The sequence below is a fragment of the Polyodon spathula genome, chromosome 6 (genome assembly GCF_017654505.1).
Source record: "Polyodon spathula isolate WHYD16114869_AA chromosome 6, ASM1765450v1, whole genome shotgun sequence".
Lineage (NCBI taxonomy): Eukaryota > Metazoa > Chordata > Actinopteri > Acipenseriformes > Polyodontidae > Polyodon > Polyodon spathula.
In genome coordinates, this window is record NC_054539.1 from 6320440 (window position 1) to 6346682 (window position 26243).

Consider the following 26243-nt stretch of genomic DNA (forward strand, 5'->3'; position numbering starts at 1 on the left):
CTGAGGATTCTAACCTTTGTTTTTTGGTTGAGTGCTATATCACCATCTGTTGTATCCTCTTGGACCATTCGGTGGCTTTCATTTAGTTTCCTGGGGGAATTTATTATCACATCAACAGCTTTGTGCAGCTTCAATTAATTCAATTGAAAAATGGATTGGCCAATTGGCCAACCAATTAGTTTTCACCATTCTAGCCACATTCTCACATTTCTGGAATGGAAGAAACTAGGGAGAAAAACGTCCCTGCATGTGTTTTAACCTTATCGCTGCAAAAGAAAACCTAAACATTTTAACATGAATGTTTTTTTTTCTTCTAGAAAGATGACACTTTAGAATAAATGGCATAGTGAATTTCCCTCTAAATGGAGGTTTACTGGTTCAACTAAACAATGAAGAACTTGGTTAGAACAAAGACCTGGCCAGAAAAGGCCAGTGTTGCTCATCTCTGCTCTACACAGTGTTCATTAAAGCTTTAAAGAAATATTAATTCAAATGTGTAACCTACTTACTGCAATTTAGAACTCAACTTTGTTCTTTTGCATACCAAGAACAAAACAGCATTTACCCTGTCAAAATTATAATGCCATGTTTGCTGATCATCAGGATGAAGAATTTGGTCTTCCGTATACCTGAAAAAAATTTAATAAATTTCTATGTGTAGTATAATGGTGGCCATATGGTTTCAGAAACACAGCCAATCTTGACAATCCAAAATAAGTCTTGAATATAAGTACTGACCCCCATTCATGCATTGATCCTTCCGGACAATTTTCAATACTGGCATCAAACCTGGAATCTAGGCTATTGAAATGAATAGCTCTGTAACATGACCATTTTAATTTGAAGTACAAGAAATATGCTGGGTTCAGAATCAGACTCCATGTCTTTGGTGAAACATCCTAAAGGAGTATCTGGAGGACCAATGATTTTCTAGTGTTTCAAATGTTTCTTGTCCCCACAACTATCGGAATTTGAAATGGAGATTGAAATGATATGAAACCGTGCATGTTTCTCTTCAGTGTGCAGTGCAGTGACTTACAGGTGTTTGACAGTGGCTGAATCATAGTCCCAGAGGACAATTGTTCCATTGGTGCTTCCAGTCACTACTAAGTGATTTCCATCTTGGTATAATACATCAAGACAGGTCAGTTCTTCTGCAGCTAGAGGGTTCTGAATAATAAAAAAAAGCTCAATCAGACCTATATCAAAAGGAGAGGAGGCCATTTGGCCCATCTATGCTCATCTGGTTCCTTGGAACTGATTGATCTAAAAACGTAAAAGATCCCAGTGATTCAGCATCGACAACATACCATCACTGCTCTCCTTGTGAAGAAGTGTCTCCTACTCTCTGTCCTAAGTCTATTTCCACACCATTTCTAAATGTGTCCTCTAGTCCTGGTATTCATGCTCCCATTAAAGTATTGGTTAGGGTTTTAAAATTGTAAAGATTTCAATCAAGCTCACTGCTTTAAGCTCTGGTATTAGTCTGGCAGCTATTTTTGGACTCATCAGTGCATTATACAACCTCATCATAACCTAGGATTTGTACTCTACACTTCTGGCTATTTACACTAGCATTCTGTTTGCTTTTTTGAATTAAACTGATCTGCAACAGCAAGTCTACCACACAATGTGCTGCACACTTAAAACTGTGTTTTAAGAAAGATTTCAATCTTACCACTCTTGGGGAGCCACCTATGTCAGGCAACGGTTGATTGAGTGGTTGAGTGTAGAGTGCACTGGTCTTTGCAGGGGTTTGCAGCAGGGAATCACTCTGCAGACCGCACTGCACTGTAGGAAACACCTGGACCAGTTTAAGGTCAGAAAACCTATCTGAATCCTTATATTTAAAAGCAAAAAAGTCAATGCAAACAACAGGAACAAATAAATATAAAAATACACAAGCACATAGTGTATACATAACATTTTACATGTTGTTTTTATTTATTTTGTGATACACTCCTTCGGTATTTTTTTTAATAGTTATCAAGGGGTTACATTATAACAAAGAATATTTTTTTTTATTTTTCATTAAACCCTTATCTTGCAGGTGGAGGGCAGAAAATAGTGTTGAGATAAACCCAATGAGTGTGATGCTGAGTATTCTGCTCAAATCCCATCAGTGCTGACACAGGGATAGGATAACAGGATACACATTAACAAAGCATGCTTTCATAAAGCATAGTGAATGTATAACAAATGCATAGTTAATCATAGTTGAATGAATGCATGGTAAATCACAGTTAATTAAGTATGTTCTAGGCACTGTGGTTGATGGTTTATTTGCAGTTTTGGAAAAGGGCACAAAAGAAATTAAATCAGTTTAAATAAAACTTCAACCTTTATAATGTAATAATAATAACAATCCTGAAAGATTATTAATGATACAGATTTATATCATAGTGATGACTATCAGGTATATATATATATATATATATATATATATATATATATATATATATATATATATATATAATATATATAAAAAAAACCGGTTACAAGGGATTTGTACTCTGCATCCTTAGGGATCAATTTAATAGTTATGCTCGGATTCAGAGTCACACAGCTTGACAGCTTCATCAAGGTTGCCCATTGATCAATTTAAAGAAGCCTGATTTTACTTTGACAGGTTTCCCATCTGTGATGTAAAAGAGCATGCTACAAACCTGAAGGATTTGGACTGCTCCATTGCCATTCAGAGTGAGGATGGAGCGTTGATCTCCTGAACTAAGATAGACAAGCTTGACTAAGCTCTGATCCCCCTCCTTGTGCTTTGCCTCTGGAGGCTTCCACTTTAAATCTTGCCCACTCTCAAAGTCCCAAACTTTTAGCGAACCTGAGCAAGAAATTAAAAAGAAACATAGAGGACAGAACACGACAGCATAATTGGCATGTAACTAAATAGGTAGGCGACTTTGTCACAATTTGGGATATAATTGCAATTTTATGCTTTAAGCTTTTTTTTCTTACTATTTTTGTTGTATTTATTTAATCAGCAGCAGTGACCTAGAAAAATGTATGATTTGTGTACTTTAATAAATGAGTCCCCAATAAGCCTTTCATTATCTGCTTATAAGGTCAACAGTTAACTATATGTCATATATATATATATATATATATATATATATATATATATATATATATATATATATATATATATATATATACGTTTTTTATATATATATATATATATATATATATATATATATATATATATATATATATATATATATATATATATATATCGGTTTTTAAAAAAAATTTAGATGTTTCGTTTTGTTTATACAGTCATTAACAAGACATGTACAGGGGTAGTTTCGACATTGTCAACAGTATATATATATCACATGTCTCATTACATAGTAAACTAGTATGTTACACACGGAACAGGAGACGGTCCTGCCAAGAGGCCTCGTCCCTGCCAGGAAGGGCTCTCCGCGAGCCGAAGGGAAACCCAATGTCAATCTATCCCTGTCTTTCGTTTTCCCATTCTCTACCCCATAGGTTCCCCTTGGGGGAAGTATCAGTTGCTTCCCAGCCTTGGGGGCCGATCAGTTCGGTCTCACCTCCGCAGCTCTCCGCGAGCCAAGGGGAATCTCCTTACTCATCCCTGTCACAAAAGCCCTTCTCTCCTATTCTCAATTCCAGAGGTTCTTCCTTCACACAGCTCTTGCATCTGTCCAGGGAATTGAGCAGCTTTGCAGAAAAATGACTTGAGAGATACACGCACTTGTAAATTACATTTTTTTCCTCTGCACTAGCAGGCATGGTAAGCAGAAAGTCCATTCCAAGCAGAGCACTGGTTTGTGAATGGCTTACCATCAACCCCCCCTGTTACCAGATGAAATCCAGCCGAATCCACTGCAGCTGCTGTCAGCTCTACATGTGGCCCATGGGCATTAGCAATCTGATAAACCTGATCTCCGTTTTCCAGTTCCCATACCTGTTGAATACAAAAACACACTCTGCCAGTGACTCACAATTCATTAACAAATTGTATGCCACAACACTATTATTTCCTTAGACATTTAGTCTGGGTTTGACATGGTTTGTAACCAGTTCCTCTTGGCTTCACAAATTGCATTCAAAATGAGTCACAATGCAAATACATATACATATTATTGCTGCCTGATAACTCTGGTTGAAGAAAAGGACAGTGTCGATAGACTTGCTCCTTATCACATTCCCCCTTTATGTATGAATTACCTTGAGCTTGTTTTTTATTCAGAAGTGGCTGCACAGTTAACAGTTGTCAGACTATATCCTTGCAAGCCAGTCATTAAAAGACCTGTATTATAAAATTAATTGAACTGCTCGCTTCCTTTCATCATCAGCTGCAACGTTGCATAATTACAACAGCAACAAAATTAGATTTCCATTCTACGTAAAGTTAAATACAAATAAATATAGCTCCTGCCATTCTAGTTCAATTTATTTACTTTTCTTGACATATATTTAAAATAAATTAAAAAGTGAGACTAACATCAACAATGACCATTATTAAATTTATTTAAAGTTAATTTAAAGGAGCCGGACAGTTGCTATCAGCGACCTTGCGCCCCATGGAAAGCAGAACCTTTTCCGGTAGAGGCTGCTCTAGTAAGGTGAAGCAGCCCCTGCCAATTTCAACCCTGCTGCCCAACCACTGGGGGCATCCCCGACTGAACTCCAACTCACCTTGAGCGCCACACAATTGTGTCCTTCTCTGGTGAGTCACTTCAGAGCCCATGACAATCTTTTAGAGGCTTCACAATAATGTTAAAAATCGGAACCAGTAGCATATGAGCTGTCACCAGTGCACAGGCTTTGTCCTCAGAATGTAAATTCCGAAATACAGCAAATTGAAAAATGAAACTACAGATTATCTGTTGTAATAACGGCATATTTACGCTGTATTGTGGGAGAAGTAAAGGTGAAAAAAGTGTCTAACCGGAAGGAATGATTTTAACTTAAGCCAGTTATCTGTTATTGTATTCCTGCAAGTGTCCTCTAGACAGGGTTATTATTTTTAAGACTGATGGTTTTAAACCATCAACCATATGTGCATATGCAGTAGTGAAAAACAAAAACAAAAAATATATGAGGATTGGAACACAGCTTGATGGAAGATTTTTTTTTTTTTTTAACTGATGGACCTATTCATATATTCCAGCCATCACCATGAGAATAAAAAGCAATGAAAGGAATCAGAATGATACCTTCAAGACAAAACAGAAACATGATCAGAACAAAGCAGTCAACCCTTTCTATGACACACACGCACCCCTGTTGAATTCCTATAGTCTTGATGCAACAGACTGTATAGCTCTTTGAATATCATGCACCACTATTCAGAGCCTACCAGGTCAGAGATAGCACATGAAATTAAGTGGATACAAAACTAATGTGACAAGTGCCACCACTCATGTGAACTGCTACCAAAAACACCAAGGTCACAATGCATTGAGGAAATAATGTGGTATCTTCAACGTACACCATTTCCAGGTGGATGTTGAGCGTTGAAAAGGTTAAACTGTTACGATCGCTGTTGGAGTACTTTCTTTCTGTGTTTCTTCATTATTCAGCATCCATTTTCTTTGGCATTTTCCATCCACTCATTCACTGCTAAAATGTCAATTACCGTCTATCAGTGGTATAAAATGCCATCATTCTACGGAGGCAGAAATTTTTTAAAGCAAATTAACAACAGGGACATACAACAAAGGACCCCTATCAGAGCTCATCAAAGGTTCCTGTCAAAACAGAAAACAACTTAAAAAAACTAAAAACATTCATGGTTGCAAATCATCTATATATTATGGGAAACTTCTAACCTCACCACATCACCTCAATAATACAAGATCCATACAAGTTGAGACTTCATTTAAAATGAAGTTTTCAAAACAGGATTGTAGTACCTCCTGCTTTAACTTCAATTAAACAATGATAAAACACAGTTTAAACTAAGACCCAGTCAGGAAGGGCCAGTTTCCTTTCCCTGATGTAGCTAGTGGGAATCGGGAATTCTCTGACGCTGTGTAGAAATTCTGCAGGTAAGTCTTACTTCGGCACCCCGGAAATATATCTTTAAAATAGATAGACAGATAAATCAATTAACACTACCAGATTTTTTTTCTTCTTTTATTGATCTTCCTAAGTTAAACGTTTGGATGAAGAATCATATATGGGATTTCCAAGCATTCTTGAGATAATGAAACAATGTCTAGGGTTCCATCACATGAATCCTTTTTATCCTTCTGTAGGTGTACCGGCGGTAGTAGGCACAACAGTAGCTCTTAGAAACAGATTCACAGCTTAACAAAATCTCAGTTAAAATTGCAAGTGTGATTTTTTTAGTATCAGTGATTCAAATGTTGTCCGGATTTTGTTTTATGAATTGTCCTAACTGGGTGCTTTGTTTTTGATGGGTATTGTGTGGAGTGCCAGTCTACCTGTGGAGTGTGAGTGATATGCAACAACTGCTGGCCCTACAGTATCACCAAATTCTTATTTTCTGTACTTACCTTAAGAAGCGACTGGGAACAGATAGTCAGGGCCTGTTTCAGAGCTTGGTTATACACCAGCACGTTGACAGCCATGTTGTGAGTGATAGGTAATTGCACAGTGTCCTGTACAGTGCGCTGGAGGGGCCAAACATCCAGCACACCTGAACCTCAGTTTTGCCAAGAAAAAAAGAAAGAGAAAAAAACATGTTATCTATCCTGAAATGGTATACACTCAAATAATTAAATATATTCCGCGAGACTTGATTTAAAAAAAAAAAAAAAAAAAAACACAGAAAGAAAGTACTCCAATCTTTGTGTCCCACCCCTTAAAAGTTTGCCATGGTATTTTTTGCAGTTTCACCATGTTTTTACATAGCTATACTATAGTTTACAATAGTTTATTATGGTTAGCCCTGTTTTTTTTAACATGCTTTACCATACCTTGCTATTCTTTACAATATTTACCTATATATGCTTTCCCATGCTTTCACTGTGCTTTATTACACTTTATTTCTCTATTACTGTGGGAAACCTTTAAAGGGATCCATTAACGCATACAGAAAATTCAAATTTGAGTTCTCCTTCCCTTTTATAAGATGTTATTAAAGCACAATTTCAATATTCATATTCCAGAGGTCACAACTCACTCATCTCAGTGGAGTTTACAATAGGGTTATTATTATTATTATTATTATTATTATTATTATTATTATTATTATTATTATTATTATATATTATTATTATTATTATTTTATTTTTAGCCCGATTCATTTAGCATTTACTCCAGGGTAAAGTTTGCACCAGTTCTTTGTAATAGAAAAAACAAACTAGTGGAATCAGAGACTTACAAGAAACAACAAAACTATATTAAAGGACTCTAAGATTAATATACAGGCTTAGTAACTAAAAAATGGAGTCTAATTTGTTATAGGAAATATTTATTATAGTTTAAACAACCATTAAGATTACAGCCTTACTCGTCATAACTTTAACTTTTTTTCTTCGTTTTAGAGCAAATGCTTATTGAATGTGGCCCAGTATCTGAATTTCTTCCTTTCTTTCTTTTTTACATATTCAGTTTAAAGAAATTATTCTTAACAGCTTTAAATACCAATTTTAATAAAGCTTTTTTTTTGGTATTCCTTTATCTTAACGCGACTTGCCTTACCAGTTATGAGTTGACCGAGATTGCCATCAAAGACCATGGCGTGTATGCGACTGTCTTTCTCTTCCTGTTGGTTATCTATGAACACTTGCAGTGGGGTTAGTGTCTGTATATCCCACACCCTAAAAATCTAAACACAGATGCAAGTTCAGAATGGAAACACAAGCAATTACACATTTATGTAAAATGACTGGCTTAAATGTAAGTTTTTTTTTTTTTTTTTTTAAATATACAGACAACTAAAGCCCCATTCAAACTGGTACTGTCCAGACCCAGGTTCTGGCTACCCAGGTCACAATCCTGCATAGTATGTAACCACATACCTGGGTCGTAAGCATGTTGACCCACATCCTGAGGTAGGTCGCTAGGACCAAGGTTGCATGAAGGCAATGAAATAACAAACAGCCACGCCTGTATGCAGGTTTCACTTTCGCAAAGAACGTTTTTGTTTAGCCACATTTTGCTTGAAAAAATCCATTAGCCAGATTGTAGCAGGGATGAAGAAACATTTGCTCTAATCAACATTCGGGCTGAGAAGCTAGAATTGAAGTGTCTGTAACAAGCTGCTTCTGGGTCATTGATACACGCGCATTGTTTACTTGCGTCTGTCACCCAGTTCAACCCTGCTTTATCAAAAGCAGTGTGAAATCACATCACCAACCCACAAGACACCACTTTATACTGTAACTTCAGCACAGGTAGACACAAGGAGGATCATACCATTAGTAAAAACCATCAAGCTTTAATTTGAATCCAATTATAGTCCATAATAATTGCTAAGCGAATAAGATGTTGGAAATGCTTCCTTTAATTGCCTGAATACCATGGTCCTATTAGGCACCTACAAGTTCCCTGTGCGAAAAAGTTACTAGGAATAAATGTAATCGATAGCCAGAAAATCAAGTGCATAATGTTTGTTATTGATTAGAAATTAAAATGAAGAGAGGCTTTCTCACCCTGCAGAAGATAATATTGTACAATTCTATAAAATAATAATCAGTTTGTTTTACCAAGTATAAGTGGCTTGGTAACCCACTTATACTGTAGCTTGTAAACAAGAACAACAAATGGAAAGAAATGTGTAACTAGAAACACGCTTGTATTAGTACAAGAGTTATTTAGCAGAGGCCATGTCAAGTCACAACACAAGATCCATCACAAAAGTGATACAACACAAAACTCCAGTCTGTCACTTTCATCTCAAAATCAATAACAGATACAATTGAACCATTCTGAAACTGCAGCTGAGATTGTATAAATAATATTTCAGCTATGACTCACATTAAGTGACAAGGCACACAGTTGGAGCTAGATAAAAATCATAGACAGATTGAAAATACACAGTGTTACACAGATACTGGGATTTATTTAATGGATTTACTCAATTGATCTAAACAGAAGCGGATCAAAATCCCCCCAACACTTAAATCATTAAAACATTAACCTTCCAGGTTTTTTTTTATTTTATTTTTTTACAGCTAGATATAAACTAAAGACACTAACATGCACATTTGCAGATTAGATTCTTTTGTTTTATTACTTTGGAACCTTTATTAATAAGTTAGCCAGTGGTGGGGATAAAATACTGTACTGTTTAGATACATTGAATATTTTATCTTTATGTACTGTATGATTACAGCTATGGCCAAACGTTTTGCATTGCATCATCATCACACTCTGTTTTTTGGGCTTTTTTTTTCTTATTTTTATATTACACTACATTACTGGTTCAAGTTACATTAAGATTATCACACAATGTATACTATTTGGGTCTCTTTTTGAATACCGTGATCATATACGATAGATATTAAAATGAATACCATTCAGTGTAGTACATTTTTTATAACATTTGTTTTGTATTATTATTAATCTTTCTTCTTTTTGAGCACAATTCCTGCTATGCATAACATTGTTTATTTTATTTATTTTTATTAGATATTGTAGAAGCTTTAGTATGGATGTGGACACAGTAGTTAATATGCAGTGCTACTGTATCTTGAAGAAATGGAATTAGATTTGGAATGCAATGACAGCAAACTGTGTGCAAAACAGAGGCTAATGCTAGGATTTCATATTCGTTTCTTTACCACCCACAACTTTTATTTAAATCAATCTGTAGCAGGGCCCAGTACGTAAATATGTATATATATGGTTGGCATGAGGGGTTAAAATCCTCCCTGACATTAAACATGTGATAATGTGGCTGGAGCCTTAATTGAATGATTGATGCTCAATAAGGTACAAGCCACATGGGATATACGGAATGAGAAATCCTTTGTCTGGTGAAGGGAGTAGGTGAGTGTTTGGATGGATGGATGGATGGATGGATAGACGAACAGATGGGTAGCTGGGTGTGTGTTTATTGTAAAGGCAAAGGTCCAGCCTATAGTGCATATTATTGTTTGTTTAACCTTTTATTTTGGCCCCTTATTTGTTTTTGTGTTTTGTTCGTTACTGATTAAAAGTTGCTTGAACTGCAGCTTTTCCTGACTCGGAGTCTTATCCCTAACAATATCCTGCTACACGAGCATTCTGCAATGCAAGGTACTGTACAAGAAAAGTGTATAGTCTGATTAAACGTGATGTTTGCATACAGTACATTGTTCATTAATAAGATAACATACAAGCATTCTTTTTTTATCAGTTTTGAGACTTACTTAGAGCAGAATGTATGTAATTAGGACTGTAATTGCACCAAACTATAAAAGCCCCCAGGTCCACATAATCCCCCTCAACAAAACAATACTGAATTGTATTCATCTTTTTGCTCTTTTTTCCCCCTGTCTTGCTTTATTCCATCTACCCAATTTATAAAGGGCACTTAGTATGCTAGTCAAGTTTTTATATTCATTCCAGGGATTTCCTGTTTGATGTGACTGTTCTGTACACAGTACAGAATGAAATCAGGCCACTGGCACATGGCCTGCTGTGTTATAGATTGGCTAACTGAAACAAAATGTTTTGTGTTTTCGAATAGAGAGGACAAAAAAATGCAGTTTTGAATACCTTTCTTTTACAGTTTCCACTGTGTTTTATTTGGATTTCCCCCATACCCCCGCCCCCTTGGATGTCATGATATTTAATCTGTATGGATGAATGGGTATCACAACAGCAGAGCAGCCCCCAAAAGAAATCCATTTAATGATCTAAACTGTGGCAGAACGACCTTTAAACCCATGCCCCTATGAACACATCTCTGCATCTGTCAAAAAGACACTGCAACCCCACCCTCCATGCTTCTTATTCTGTTTGCGCATGTGTATAGTTTGAAGACTTTTAGTTGTTTGGTGTATATGGATATGTTTTTTTCTGGATTTATTTATTTACAACTTTAGTGGTCCTGAGGCTTAGGGGAATTGAGAGGGGTCACGGTTACTATAGCAACAGGCCTGCAGCTTGGATTTGAATTAGAAGAGACAGCTATCCTCAAGAATTAAACAACAAAGTCTTGATTACACTGCACAAAGATGGTAACCAATCAAGCCCTTGTTTCTGATGATGAAATATTCATGAAATCTTACCACTTCAAAGGTTTTAATGAATCAAGTGATGTTGGTGATTTTACTAAAGATTTTCAGTGGTAAACTTTTGAAAAGGAGGACCTGGACACGGCATATAATTCACATCTGGCTTGACCCTGGAATCAAGTAAACTGTATTCAAAAATATATATATTTATCTAAAAATAAAGACAAGTGTCATGTTGCCAAGGGCACAACTGAGTGTGAATAAGCCCTTATTCCAACCCATATAGTCTGGACCTGCCAATGCTGTTGCAGATTCTCTGAATGCAATAGCATAATTTCTTTGCTGGGAGAACAATCACTTTCCACTGTATAGCGTGTTTTTGTTTGCTAAATGAATAACAAAAACATTTAATTTTGATAACTTTAGAAAACCAGCTTCATCATCCCTACAACTGTGTAATTATATTCCCAAGGACATTTGTGACTGCATGTTTTCCTTTAACTAGGGCTTAGCATTGATGTGGAAAGCATGTACAGCACCTTGAGAAGCTTCTTGTTAAAGGCATTAAACAATTGCATGGAATTGCATTTTATATTTGAGAATTACTTTGCTACTGTCCTTTGTCACAGTGTTAGAAGCATAAGAACCTTCATGTAAACGCTCCCTGTGTTAAAGGTGTGCTATTTAAAGGCTTTACAATCCATTTTTTCACCTATAACCACAGGCAATATTAACGACAACTAAAAAAGCTCTTGTCTGCTAAATGACTAAATAATAATAAGAAGAAGACTAATAAGAATAATGTTTTAATGTAGTTCGGTATTAATTCAATGGAATAAAACGTTAAATATTCAATAAAAACAAAGCATTCCTTTACTTGCCTTTGTTCACACAATTACTGAGTATAACAATCTGACAGTGTGATTTTAGCACACAACCCGTCGTGATCAAACTAACTAAAAAGTTACGTTATTATCATAACCCTGGTTCCCTGAAATAGAAAGGTAACCATTACCACATGGGTATTTACCTCCTTGAGACCCAAAACCAGAATAAGATGTATCAAAGTTGCTCGATGAACATGTTACGCTGTCATGGCCCGCCCCCAAGGATATACAAACACGCGGGCACAGACCTCAGCTTCATTTTTCTTTCAAGCCTGCCGCAATCATGGAAGCAGCAACCTTGAAGGTTAATGGTTACATTTCTCTTTCAGGGAACCCGGGTTCTAATAATAAACTAACATTCCCTTTCAAGTATGAAATGTAGCCATTACCGTATAGATAAGTGCACCAAAGCAGGGCTAAAAAGATTGAGGGAGAAACTCAACTCTATGCCTGTGCTGTAAGGGTCCATTGAAAAGCCGCCCTTAACACTCTAGTTCCAAAACCAGGGAGTAACCCACACTGCTGCATTGCAAATGTCTTTTCCAGATGCACCCTGGAATAAAGTCTATGAAATTACCATGTCCCTGGTGGAATGGGGAGTGAGCTTTTCTGGAGGGGACAAGTTGGCCAGCTCATGGGCAGTACTGACCATGTCCACTATCCACTTGGACAACCGCTGCTTAGACAGGACTTGACCCATAGCATACAAAAAATTGTTCGGACTGCCTCTAACTTTTCGTCCTTTCAACGTAGTACATCAGGGCCTGCACTGAGCAGACTGTTTGGACCTGTCACTCTATGTCAGACTGGAAAAGGGGTAGATGAAAAGCCTCCAGTTCCACAGACTGGTTAACATGAAATGCCGAGATCATCTCCGGCAAAAAGCGTATGGAGTATAACTTTTGTCCTGGCCTCTGTAAAAATTAAGCAGGCTTTCAGACTGAAGAATGCCTGCATCTCACTCACCTGCCCTGTGGAGGTGACAGAAAGCAAGAAAGCCGCTTTGAGTTGAATGCCTTGGCTCAAATGGAGGCTTCATGACTGCATTAAGCACCATGATTAACCTCCACTGAGGAACAATGTCCTATGTCATAGGTAGTCGAAGCCGCAGAGCCCCATTCAAAAATTGCCCTGCCAGGAAGTTAGCTCCAAGTCAATTTTGATATGGCAAGCCAAAATGGCTGCCAGACAGAGCCTTGATGTGACCGTGCCGCCCTGGCCCCTTGCCCCCTGCCCCCCCTGCATGTCTTCTGGTGATGCTGCCCAGTGCTATGCCTAGGCATAGATGGGCAGGCTGCGTCCATCAAGAGAGAGCCTTCAGACAGTAGCGAGACACTGTCACTAGGTGGCCATGGTTAAATGTGGGTTGAAAAACCCTGCTGTTGAAGAGAGGGAGCATGAGCAGGAGTCCCAATTGAAGGGTCTGGGAAGCTGCTGCTATCAAGCCCAGAAGTCTCTGGAATATCAGTACTGTAGCAGCTCCAAACAGACGGCTGTGTCCTCCGACAGAGTGGACAGCATGGACCTGGAGTCCAAGCACACTCCCAGATAGGAGTCTGTCTGTGAAGGTGTGAGCTGGCTCTTTGCATGATTCACCGAGAGGCCTAATCGATGAAGGTGGCCGGTGACGCGCTCTGTGTGGGCCTCTGCCTAAGCTGGAGACTGGGCACAAATGAGCCAGTCGTCCAGGTAATCGAGCACTCCAATGTCTTTGAATCTCAAAAGGGCCAGGACAGCTTCCATGCACTTTGAAAAGACATGGGGAGCTAGAGAGAGGCCAAATGGCAGGACATGGAATTCGTACGCTGTTCCTTGAAAAGTGATCCGCAGCTACCTCTGTGCTCTGGTCTTAAGGGGATGTGGAAATACGCTACTTTGAGGACCACCGTGGTGAACCTGTCATCTGGCCTGATTGACTGCAACAGCTGGTCAACATTTTGAACCTCTGTTGACTCAGATACAGGTTGACCTGTTTGGTTAGGATTGGTCTGAGGCACCAGGTAGTACCTGGAGTAGAACCCTTCCTTCAAGTGGAGTGGATGTACCGTGCAAATAGCCAATTTTTGCAGCTGAGCTGTTACCTCCTGAAACAATACCGCAGCATCTTGCATGTCTGTGACTAATGTTGTAGTCATGCCCCAAAAGGTAGGGGGACCATGCCTGAATTGCAAAGAATAGTCCATGGTGCACTGACGCCAATACTCCAAGTGACTCCCTGAAAATGGGGCCTTGGGCTTGTGGCTTAGCCTGAGGTCTTTGTCTCTGTTAAAGCAAGTCAGTGTGAATACAAGACTAAGGGATGCCTGCTTGTTAGAGCCCTAACAGCCTTCGTAATGGTACAGTGACCAAGACGGCAATGAGATACTGTGGGAGAGACTGCGAGAAATCTTATCCGAAGCGCATATCTCGGCCAACACAGAGCTGCTGAGCCCAGCAGTTGTAATCATGTATCTGTAAAAAAAAAGACACACAAGAGAAAGACATTTTTCTCATAGAAAACAGAAATAAAACAATTACAGTTCACCAAAAATAACCGTTAATTTTAACAGCAGCTGGAGCTAAGCAGCCTGTGAGCAGAGGACAAGGTCAGCCTACTCATGTTGCTTGGTTCCTGCTGGGACAACATGAGCCACCGGCTTCAAGCAGGGCACAAGGCCACTGTGGGACGTAACAAACAATAGGACGTAACAACTACGTGTAAATAGTATATTAGCTATCTTAACACACACACCACACACGCGCGCACACGCGCACACGCGCACACACACGCTCACACGCACACACACGGACGCACACACACGGACGCACGCACACACGCACGCACGCACGTGCGCACGCGCACACGCGCACGCGCACACACGCACACACACGCACACACGCACGCACACACGCACACACGCACACACGCGCACACACACACGCACACACACGCACACACGCACACACACTTTGCTCAGTGCTGTCAACTGAGGAATTACCATTGTTGCTTCAAAAGTGTCACCTTTTCTTATTGCTACCCAGTCTAGCTAGGAGGGAATGCCACTTGTTACAAAAGCAGTGGACTCTTAAAATAGAAATATTGCCTCATTGTTTTCCTGTTTACATAATACACACATTCCCCACAACAGTAACTGTAATGCATGTACTGTAGTGTGGCTGCTGAGGCTGGTACAATAAAAGACATTCAATCAAGGGTGATTTTCAGTGACATAAAGCGAGTTATTAGCTTGTGTGCTTATAGAAATAAAACATGATAAGTCTTTGGGGAAAAAAATACTTGTTTCTCTTTATACTGTTGCAACTCTTAGTGTAAATATAGACAGTGCTCCTACCCTGGCACTGCAAAGGCTAATGATGTGCTGCTCCTTTTCATTTGCAGCAATGTGGGTGATCGTGAACAAGTGGCCAAGAAGCTTTCCCATTGGCTTACTGAACATGGTTGGGTGCCAAACCCGGATAATTTTATCAGACCCTGCAAGACAGATTATTATTATTATTATTATTATTATTATTATTATTATTATTATTATTATTATTAGTAGTAGTAGTAGTCATAGTAGTCGTATGATAAATTTAGTCATTAACATAATTTTGTATAGCTGAGAGAAGATTATCAGTCTGCAGATACAGTAAGAATCAAATATCACACGGTCAGACTCAGGTCTGAAAATGAGGGTTTGAGGGTTTTAGTAAGGTGAGATGGTGATGACCAAGTGGAAGATGAAGAGCGGTCTGCTCAGTTAAGGAACCAGGTCATCTCTAACTGCTGATGTGATGAGCCTGAAGTTTGCTTCAACATATATACAGCTCTTGCCAAAAGTTTTGCATCACCCTATAGAATTAACAAATTTTTCTTCAAAACCTGCTGAATAATGTTACGTTAACATGTTAAATGACATACCGCTTTGTAGTTTCAAACTGCGAAAAATTGAAAAATGCAACATTTCAAATGCTAACATGAAATACTGTACTACTGTTATAGTTTCTGGTAGACTTTTTGCAATATCATTTTGTAGTTTCTTTGATAACATGAGGTTGGATAAAAGATCTAAATTATGTTCATATAGTTATGTCTCAATCCTAAAATTCTAACCGATGAAGAATGTTTAGCCATAGCTGTGTATATACGTGATTGGAAAATAAATAAAGAAATACTACAGCAGCAGGAGGACATGTACATGTACGTTCAGATGCAACATGAAGCTGTAAGGGTTGCAAAGCAGTCTGTCAGGGGACATTAGAGAATTTCAAGAGGATGAAAGTGAATGCAAATAAAGTGGACTGCAGGTGATCTATGAGACTATCTCTGCTGTTGGTCCTTTTGCCAGGACTTGTAAATGAGGCTTCCATCTCAATGTTCATGGTTAAATGATCATATGAATGGAATAATGCCTGGTTTTACCTAAAGTAACATAAGAAAGTCCAATATCAGTGCCAACAGGGGTCTGTGAAGCCTCATCCCGCATGTTTTAGATACAATCTCTTCCCTGGCTGTTGATATTTCCAGGAGCACTGAAACAGCCTGGAAACGGCAAACTTCCGAGAGCATACTTGATAATACCGGACCAATGTCCAATAACGCCTCACCTCACGCCTAATGAACTCACCCCCTGTAGCAATGAGATTGGCTTTGACACAGTAGGCAAAGGTATTCACTCCTCTTGGGACTGAGATCTCCCTCACTTCTCTACAATGAATGAAAAACATAACATCCTTTTTTTAATGGCATTTTCTTATCCTATTTATGGTTGATCTGAAATACAGTGTTCTCAACATTACAGGTCCTCCCGTTTAAGGCATTTGTTTTCTAAGTGCTTCATTTCTGTTTGCCTGAAATGGAAAGTTACAACACAACATTAGAATACATCAAGCAATAAAAGAGTTAGCTTCTGTTTTCATTTTCACACTTACTGACTACATTACAGCACTTAATAGTCACCTTTTTAGCAAACATTAATACATTACAGTAGTCTCCGCGTATAGGAACACCTCCTAAGAGAACACTTCGCCTAAGGGAACACCCTTGTGGTGAAACCAATTTTTCCCATTGTAAATGCTCTGGCTAAAGGAGCAGGAACTTCACTTAAAAGAACAACTTCTTGGCACTGATAGTGGAAAAAAAAAAAAAAAAACTTGAGGGACACTGATTGGTTTATTAAATCTTCCCAGAACCAGCGTCATATCCTTGAATTGTTTTGTATTCCGATTTCCGCAAAATGGCATGTAAAACAAACGGCTAAATGCTGTTTCTCTTGATACACATAGTTGGAAATTGTTTGAGATCTTGAAAAAACCTGAATCAAGTCCCCAAGCAATCTGGTGTTTCCCGTGCTGGTGAGTTGCTTCACCATTCTGTTAAATAATGTAGATGTCTTGTATATTGCTGCTGCATTTTCTAACGTGTGTAGGGGTTCTGTGTTAATTTACTTTGTTAACATTAAGTAATAATTGTCCAAAGTAATGGCCATTATTTTTGCCTTTGCCATTTGCCAGTGAAACCCACCCGCCAGCTAATTTCATAGTACATAGCGATTTAAGCTTTTTGACCATGTTGTTTCGCTTTATTTTTTATTAATGATAGTTTGTTAATTTATTATTGTAGTTTATTAACATACACTTACTTATTGTTCTGCTTTTACTTATTCAGTTAATTTCATATGTTGGTGCATGTATGTCATGACAAGTAATATATATGTATTTATTTATTTATTGATTCATATTGTGTCTCTAGGTGAAATGAGTGCATACAAGTTACTCAGCAGTCGCCGTCGGATTAAGGATTCCGGTGTGTGTGTGTGTGTGGGGGGGGGGGGGGGGGGGGGGTTGTGTGTATGTGTGTGTGTGTGGTTTGTGTGTGTGTGTGTGTGTGGGGGGGGGGGGGTTGTGTGGGTTGTGTGTGTGTGTGGGTGTGTGTTGTGTGTGTGTGTGTGTGTGTGTGTGTGGGTTGTGTTGTGTGTGTGGGGGTGTGTTGTGTGTGTGTGTGTGGGGGGGGGGGGGTTGTGTGTGTGTGTGTGTATGTGTGGGTTTGTGTGTTGTGTGGGGGTGTGTTTGTGTGTGTGTGTGTGTGAAAGGGGTGTGGGTAATTCACTGACCAGGAGACAGACAGGTGTATTCGGGAAACACCACACAGGTGCCCAGTTTTATTTTAGACAAGTTATTTTTTTTTTTCTCTCCGGCAGAGGGCACTGTTGACCGTGGGCTGCCTATCAACGATGATAGACAGCACCACGGAAATACCACAGCTGGTACACGAACCGCAAATGCACTCGCAGGTGCTCAAAGAAATAATAATGAAAACAGAAGGCGAAAAGAACAAGGGAAAATAAAACAGTAATAAAACTACAAATAAAAGGTGCTGCACTCGGCAGCGTTATCCCGGTCGCCGCTACCCGCACGACCCGGATCACCGTCCTACTCTGTCGGCGATCTAGCCTGCTCTTTTACAATACGCCGGGGTCTGCCCAAGGGTTCCCCGCTCTCTCTCTCTGTCTCGCTGATTCCCGGTCCCGAATCAAAGTGTCCGCACCCTTAGCGCGTCTAAGTGGGCAGAGCTGAGGAAACAACAGAGCGTTATTTTATAGGACCGACAATCACCCAAGACCCGCCTCTCAGCCATTCAGAGAGGGGGAAAGTCCACACTCACACTTTCCCACCTCCCCGTGTCACTGCCATGACTCACAGGCGGTTGTTGGGCGACTGCCGCCCTCTTCCTGCAGCCCGTGAACACGCCAGCAGAGTCAGCACAGATCTCTCCCTGTTACATATCCTTCCCCTCAGAATGACACCACCGGTTCATTCGAAAATCTTACACCCCCATGCCTTCCCGAGAGAAAAAGTCTGCGTTTTGATGCAGCTTTCCTGCTCGGTGGACTACCCTGAAGGCATAGGGCTGCAAGGCCAAGTACCACCGTGTGATTCTGGCATTGCTATCTTTCATCCGGTGAAGCCATGCTAAGGGGGCATGATCTGTAACCAGGGTGAAGTGTCACCCCAGGAGGTAGTACCGGAGTGACTCGACTGCCCATTTTACCGCGAGACACTCCTTCTCGATGGTGCTATAATTTTTCTCGCGGGGAAGGAGCTTCCTGCTGATATACAGGACTGGGTGCTCGCTTCCCCGAACCTCCTGCGACAACACTGCCCCGAGACCTGTCTCTGACGCATCCGTCTGCAGGGTGAACCTCTTACCAAAATCCGGGCTGCATAGTACTGGCTTACTACACAGCCTCCGCTTCAAGGCGAGAAAGGCCCTCTGGCACGACTCCGTCCACTGAACCGTATTTGGGGCAGCCTTCCGGGTGAGGTCTGTCAAGGGAGCAGCGAGCGTAGCGAAACTCGGGATGAACTTTCTATAATAGCCCGCTAGTCCCAAGAAAGAGCGCACCTGGGTTTTGGTTGTAGGAACCGGCCAGTCAGCCAAGGCTTTCACCTTAGCAACTAGCGGTCTGATCTGGCCGCCCCCTACTCGATACCCCAAATACTCCGACTCACTCTTCCCAATGGCACACTTCTTTGGGTTAGCAGTGAGCCCCGCCTCCCGCAAGGATTGCAGCACCGCCGCTACCTTACACAGATGACTCGGCCAATCCTCACTGTGGATAACCACGTCATCTATGTAAGCAGCGGCGTACTGCTGATGGGGCCGCAAGATGCGATCCATCATCCGCTGGAAAGTGGCGGGGGCTCCGTGCAACCCAAAGGGCATGGTCCTGAATTGGTACAACCCGAAGGGAGTCGAAAACGCCGTCCTCTCTCTAGATTCCGGAGTCAGGGGTATCTGCCAGTACCCCTTCGTTAAATCCAGTGTCGTCATAAAATGAGCCGTGCCTAGACGCTCCAGCAACTCATCTACTCGGGGCATCGGATAAGCGTCAAATTTCGATTTCTCATTGATTCGTCTGAAATCAATGCAAAATCGAGTTGACCCGTCTGGCTTATCGACTAAAACGATCGGACTGTTCCAGTCACTTTGGGACTCTTCTATTACCCCCAGTCTCAGCATTTCGTCAATTTCCGCTTTTATTACCTGTCTTTTACGCTCAGGTATACGGTACGGCCTCTGGCGAACTAGCGCCCCCGGCTCAATATCAATGTGATGATGGGCTACTCGAGTCTGCCCCGGGACGGAAGAGAACACGTCAGGAAACTCCGCCACCAGACCGCGAGCCTGACATTTCTGCGTTGGTGTCAGATTCTCAGCAATCTGTACCGATCCTTTTCTTGCCAACACAGAAAGATCAGGTCCCAGGTCCGTGACGTCATCTGCATGCGCCACTAACAACGCCTCTGGTTGTAACCAAGGCTTTAAGAGATTGATATGGTAAATGTGTTTCTCTGTCCGTCGCTCCGGCTGGCAGATCTCATAGTCCACCTTCCCAACCTGGCGTGTAACCTCAAAGGGTCCTTGCCACTTAGCCAAGAGTTTCGACTCAGAACTGGGTAATAATAGAAGTACCTTATCCCCCGGCTGAAATGTGCGCAACCGGGCTCCTCGGTTATATTGTGTCTCCTGTCTGTGCTGCGCCTGCTGCAAATTGTCATGCGCCCATTTCCCAACAGACTCAAGACGTTTGCGCAGGTCCAACACATACCGGACTGTATTGGTCGAATTGTCCTGCTGCTCCTCCCACATCTCTCTGACCAGATCGAGCACGCCCCGGGGTCTCCGCCCATACAGCAGCTCGAATGGTGAAAACCCCGTGGAAGCCTGGGGAACCTCTCTGATCGCAAAGAGAAGGGGAGGAATCAGCTGGTCCCAGTAACGCACATCACTACGAATAAATCTGCGCAACATGTTCTTAAGGGTCTTATTAAAGCGTTCCACCAAACCGTCTGTCTGAGGATGAAACACAGAGGTCCTAATGGTCTTAATTCCCAAAAGCTTACATGTTCCGCGGATTAGCCGGGACATAAAATTGGTGCCTTGATCGGTTAGTATCTCTTTGGGAATCCCCACCCGGGAGAAAACCTTCACAAGCTCGTTGGCAACAGACTTAGCGGACATAGATCGGAGGGGAATTGCCTCTGGATAACGCGTAGCGTAATCCAGAATGACAAGTAGGTGGGTGTATCCTGCCGCACTCCTTTCTAGTGGCCCAACTATGTCCATCCCAATACGCTCAAACGGAGCTTCCACTAGGGGCAAAGGCACCAGAGGGGCTCGTGGAACGGCTCTAGGGCTGGCCTTCTGACATTCCCCACAACGCTCACAAAACCGCTTAACATCGCCATCCAGCCCCAGCCAGAAGAACCGTGACACAAGCCTTGCTTTAGTTTTATCCCTTCCCAAATGACCAGACAGGGGAATAGCGTGAGCCAGCTGCAACAAATCCTCCTTAAAGGGCTGAGGAATGAGCAACTGATGACGCACTTCACCGGTCTGGGGTAATTTATCAACACGGTACAGTAGGTCTCGATCAATTTCAAAGTGGGGGTACGTGGCGGCGCGTCTGGGCTCGACCACCCGACCATTAACCACCGCTGCTTGGTCAAAGAGCCTGCCCAGCACGTCGTCACGCCCTTGCTCGAGTCGGAAGTCACGGGAGCGAGCTAAGAAATCAGCTCCCATGGCTTCCAACTCGGGGTCAGGTCGGTCCCGAGCAGAGGCAGCCGAGCCAGACGCCTGCGCTGGCTCCGCGACCTCCCCCCCGGACTCTTCACCAACCGCCCCCACCTGAAACTTCTCCGACTCCCTCCATTGCCAGCCCTCATTCTTAGCGATCCGACGCTCCCGTTTAGTTTTACGGGGTTTAAATCTATGGCAAAACCATTCTGGATCGCGAAAGGGAAAAATCTCTCCAATTACTTCCTCTTTCTTAGCCAATAAAGAAGACGGGGCTGTCAGAGCAGCCAACCAATCTTTAAACTGCTCACAGTCCCGTCCCAGAACTACTGGTACCGGCAATCGAGGACATAATCCTACCTGCACCTGCGTCACCTGCTGGCCAATAGTCATACACACATTTATCTTGGGATAGGAGCGGACATCCCCATGAATACATTTAATATGCACCCGTCCCAATATACGTTTATGCCCCGGTGAGACTAGGCTCTCCTGTACTAGAGACTGACCACACCCTGAATCCAGGAGAGCCTGGGTTTTTGTACCATCCACTGTCACAGGAATAACAAAACCCGTGTGCTGAAGCGACTGAGGTAATTGAACGTGCTTACCTGGTCGGCTGAGGTCACACTCCATCACGGGGCAGTCCCGGGAGAGGTGGCCCACCTCCCTGCACGTCCAACACCTCGGTGGGCTGGTTTCTCTCCCCGAAGTTTTGGAAAGAGGGGAAAACACTGGAGCCATAAAAGGGGCCCGCCGATAAGGCGTCCGCGCGAGACCCCGGTCCGACACTGCAGCAGCCCGTGGGTATCCCCACCCTGCCCCAGTACCCGGGCCGGGAGCTCCCGCCGACACCCCCCGACCAAATCCTGGACTACCCCTTCCCCCCAGTCCCTTCGCCCTTTCCGGGGCCAGTTGAGGGGACGATCCAGTAGCCACACTCCTCCCGGGCAGTTTCGCAGGCGTTGGCTCCGCTGCCTGGTACTGCTCGGCCAGTTCGACCGCCCGGTCCAGCGTGTCCGGCGCCTGCCGCTGGACCCACAGCCGAGGTCCCGAGGCTAGACACTCCAGGAAGCGCTCCACCACGATCATTTCCACCACCCTGGCTTTGGTGTTTAGGTCAGGATTCAACCAACCCAGGGCGTAATCCTTCAGACGGTGGGCGATGGCTCGTGGGTGCTCCCCTGCCGCAAACTGCTCCTCCCGGAATTTCTTCCGGTAGCCCTCCGGTGTGGCCCCCACACGATTTAGGATGGCTGCCTTCAGCCGGGGGTAATCCAACATGTGCTCCGGGGACAGCGTCCTCGCAGCTGCTTGAGCCTCCCCAGTGAGTTGGGGCAACACATAGCTAGCCCACTGGGCTTGGGGCCATCCGGCCGAGATCGCCATAGCCTCGAACACCTCCAAGTAGGCGTCCGGTCGATCCTCGGCCGTCATTTTGGTGGGTCTCTGGATGGAGTGGTCTGGAGCTGCGGGTCTAGCCGCCCCCTGCACTGCCGCGGTGAGCGTCTGGCGCAGGAGGTCCATCATTGCGGCAAACTGAGTCGCATCCATCGCTAGTCTGCTCCTTCTCTAGCTGCACTGCTTGGGGCAGTGCCAGTGAATCCCACTTCTGACACCACGTGTGAAAGGGGTGTGGGTAATTCACTGACCAGGAGACAGACAGGTGTATTCGGGAAACACCACACAGGTGCCCAGTTTTATTTTAGACAAGTTATTTTTTTTTTTTTCTCTCCGGCAGAGGGCACTGTTGACCGTGGGCTGCCTATCAACGATGATAGACAGCACCACGGAAATACCACAGCTGGTACACGAACCGCAAATGCACTCGCAGGTACTCAAAGAAATAATAATGAAAACAGAAGGCGAAAAGAACAAGGGAAAATAAAACAGTAATAAAACTACAAATAAAAGGTGCTGCACTCGGCAGCGTTATCCCGGTCGCCGCTACCCGCACGACCCGGATCACCGTCCTACTCTGTCGGCGATCTAGCCTGCTCTTTTACAATACGCCGGGGTCTGCCCAAGGGTTCCCCGCTCTCTCTCTCTCTGTCTCGCTGATTCCCGGTCCCGAATCAAAGTGTCCGCACCCTTAGCGCGTCTAAGTGGGCAGAGCTGAGGAAACAACAGAGCGTTATTTTATAGGACCGACAATCACCCAAGACCCGCCTCTCAGCCATTCAGAGAGGGGGAAAGTCCACACTCACACTTTCCCACCTCCCCGTGTCACTGCCATGACTCACAGGCGGTTGTTGGGCGACTGCCGCCCTCTTCCTGCAGCCCGTGAACACGCCAGCAGAGTCAGCACAGATCTCTCCCTGTTACAGTGTGTGTGTGGGGGGGGGGGGGTTGTGTGTATGTGTGGGGGGTGTGTTTGTGTGACACCATAAACAATCTGTAAAGCAGATCTTTTAGTGATCTTCAGTGCTGTTGAAGATCAACCAGCACTTTGAGTTCACTGTACTGTGATGTTGTTAAATGTCTGCTTTTTGTGTAAAAAACTATTTTTGGTGAGAAACATTACATACATGATCTTGTTGACTTCATTGATCATGGCAACATCACCTGCAGTGTCTGGTGGCTAACTTCATCTTAGAGAACAATTTGTCTATAAGAACACTTATAGGGTGTTCTCTTAGCTGGAGACTACTGTACTAACAAAATACATAAGTACAAACAAACATATAGCCATCATAACTTTAGGGGCTGCCCAAAATTGTTATCATTCTTTACAAAGCTAAATAACCAAGTAAAAATATTGTGCTTAGTTTTTTTAAAGGTACAGCCACCAGAGATGTGACTTTTGTCAGTTCTTAGTACAAGTTTCCATCACACAATGCACCGCAGAGCATAGAAAGAAGAGCTCTAGTTAGTTTTCTCAGTGTAGGTCTATCTGTAATACTTTTCTTATGAAATGTGTTTATAAATGCAAATATGTGCACAATTCATTAATCTCTTAAAAATTCTGAGATACTGTACGAAAGCAACCTTTCCAAAAAATCAACAATACAACAAAGTTTAATTTATACAAAACTGCTGTGTAATTTATTTGAAGTTGTACTACAAAGGCTTCATTGTTGAGTACTGTGGCAATTTTAGATTAATAGCTTTGTCAGCTTTGTTGTCACCAAATCAACCCAGTAGCTGGATACAGCCCATTGACTCCACAGGACCCTTCTGTTTACATACTGCATGCTTTTAGGGAACAATCTGCAAAAAGGATTATCACAGCGTTTGGCGAAGATATGCATTGCCATTATTGACAGGCAGTCATCTGAAGCAAAGGGAAGTATGATCCAAACGCGGCAACATTTCATTTTTTTTTTTGTTCAAAGTATTGTAAAGTCAAGATTCCAGGTCACAAGTCACCTCTGGAAGAACAAAAAAAAAAAATACAAACCCCTGTATATCCAGAATACACCAACATACACACATATTTGGGTTATGTGTCATTCTAAACTGTTTACAGTTATTCTAAATGGTAGTGTGACAGAGCAAAGGCTCTGCACATGGGGGTGCACGGTGTGTGTGTGTGCGTGTCTGTGAGTGAGAGTTTGGTGGATGGTGGCAATCTTGATGAAAGGACAGCAAGTAAATTTAAAAGACGAGACAGAGGCTGGGATAAAAATTGTAATTATGGTGCAGTTATAGTGTGCACCTTTAAAAAAGTACAGACTGACACATACAGAGACTGACAGGAAGACAGACAGATAGATAGATACTGTAACGCAATTAAGGTCTACTTTAAAAGCTGTTCCATTATTTAAAGCATACAGCTGATTAACTATTAATTAATAAGCAGTGGCTAATTAACCACTTCACTGTGGTGCATATTCCCTGAATATGATATAAATACCTGGAAGTGTATTAGAAATGTAACTGGACTAATTAATTAAATCTCTGTGTCTTGAAAAAAAAGGGCTCCTTTCCTGGCAGGTATACTTAACTATATGACTGTAATATTTGGGTTCGGATGTGGTGGAGAAATAACTCTAATGCAGACAGATTACAATCTGACAGTTTTATTAAAACAGCTCACACAATGTCAACAACTGCTCCATCTCACAGACTTCCTGGTGTTGTCAATAAATACAAACAATTAGAAGGCAAACACTCATACACTATTGAAGCAATACTGCACAGCAAGCTTAATGCCGCCAGCAGAGCTTAACCAACTTACTTGCTAGCCTTTTAACAGTATTTTCATTTATTATTAATAATATTTTATTAATGTTGTTTTACATTAATTGTTAATTTTGTAAATATAAATGTTAACCTAATTTTGAAATACGTATTAATCCTAAACAATAACAAAAATAATCTTACATGACCAATGAATTAGGGGACCAGGGCTAGGTGGCATTTGGACTGGATTAGGCTGGAAGGAAAGTTCTTATGTACAGATAATTCACAACTGCAACAACAAGCGGTTTGACACATGGAAGACATAAAGCATCTACGCCCGAGAGGAAAAGAACATTAAACATCAGAGGACTGAGTTTTAAGAAGCAAGATAGACAAATTACCTCATGTAGAGAGCTACTTAGCAGAGAGAAAGACTATTAATATTCAAGCAAAACTAAATATTTTGCACTCCGCATCGATTGCTACACAAGGTGCTGTCACTCTGCTAAGTGAAGCTGCAACTCTGGGACTCTGAGAACAGGACCCAAAAAG

The 26243-nt window shown here is 42.0% G+C and overlaps 1 protein-coding gene across 1 annotated transcript in view; it reads right to left on the reverse strand.

The window, feature by feature from the left end:
- LOC121316631 (WD repeat-containing protein 64-like) overlaps window positions 1-26243 on the reverse strand; it is a 61277-nt gene that overhangs the window by 23005 nt on the left and 12029 nt on the right. The window contains exons 8-16 of the mRNA XM_041251672.1: window positions 16612-16691; window positions 15337-15476; window positions 7654-7780; window positions 6504-6652; window positions 3820-3943; window positions 2667-2836; window positions 1679-1840; window positions 1040-1170; window positions 566-629 (exon numbers count right to left, since the gene is read on the reverse strand). Of these exons, the coding sequence (XP_041107606.1) occupies window positions 566-629; window positions 1040-1170; window positions 1679-1840; window positions 2667-2836; window positions 3820-3943; window positions 6504-6652; window positions 7654-7780; window positions 15337-15476; window positions 16612-16691 (1147 nt within the window). The remainder of the gene's footprint in view (window positions 1-565; window positions 630-1039; window positions 1171-1678; window positions 1841-2666; window positions 2837-3819; window positions 3944-6503; window positions 6653-7653; window positions 7781-15336; window positions 15477-16611; window positions 16692-26243) is intronic.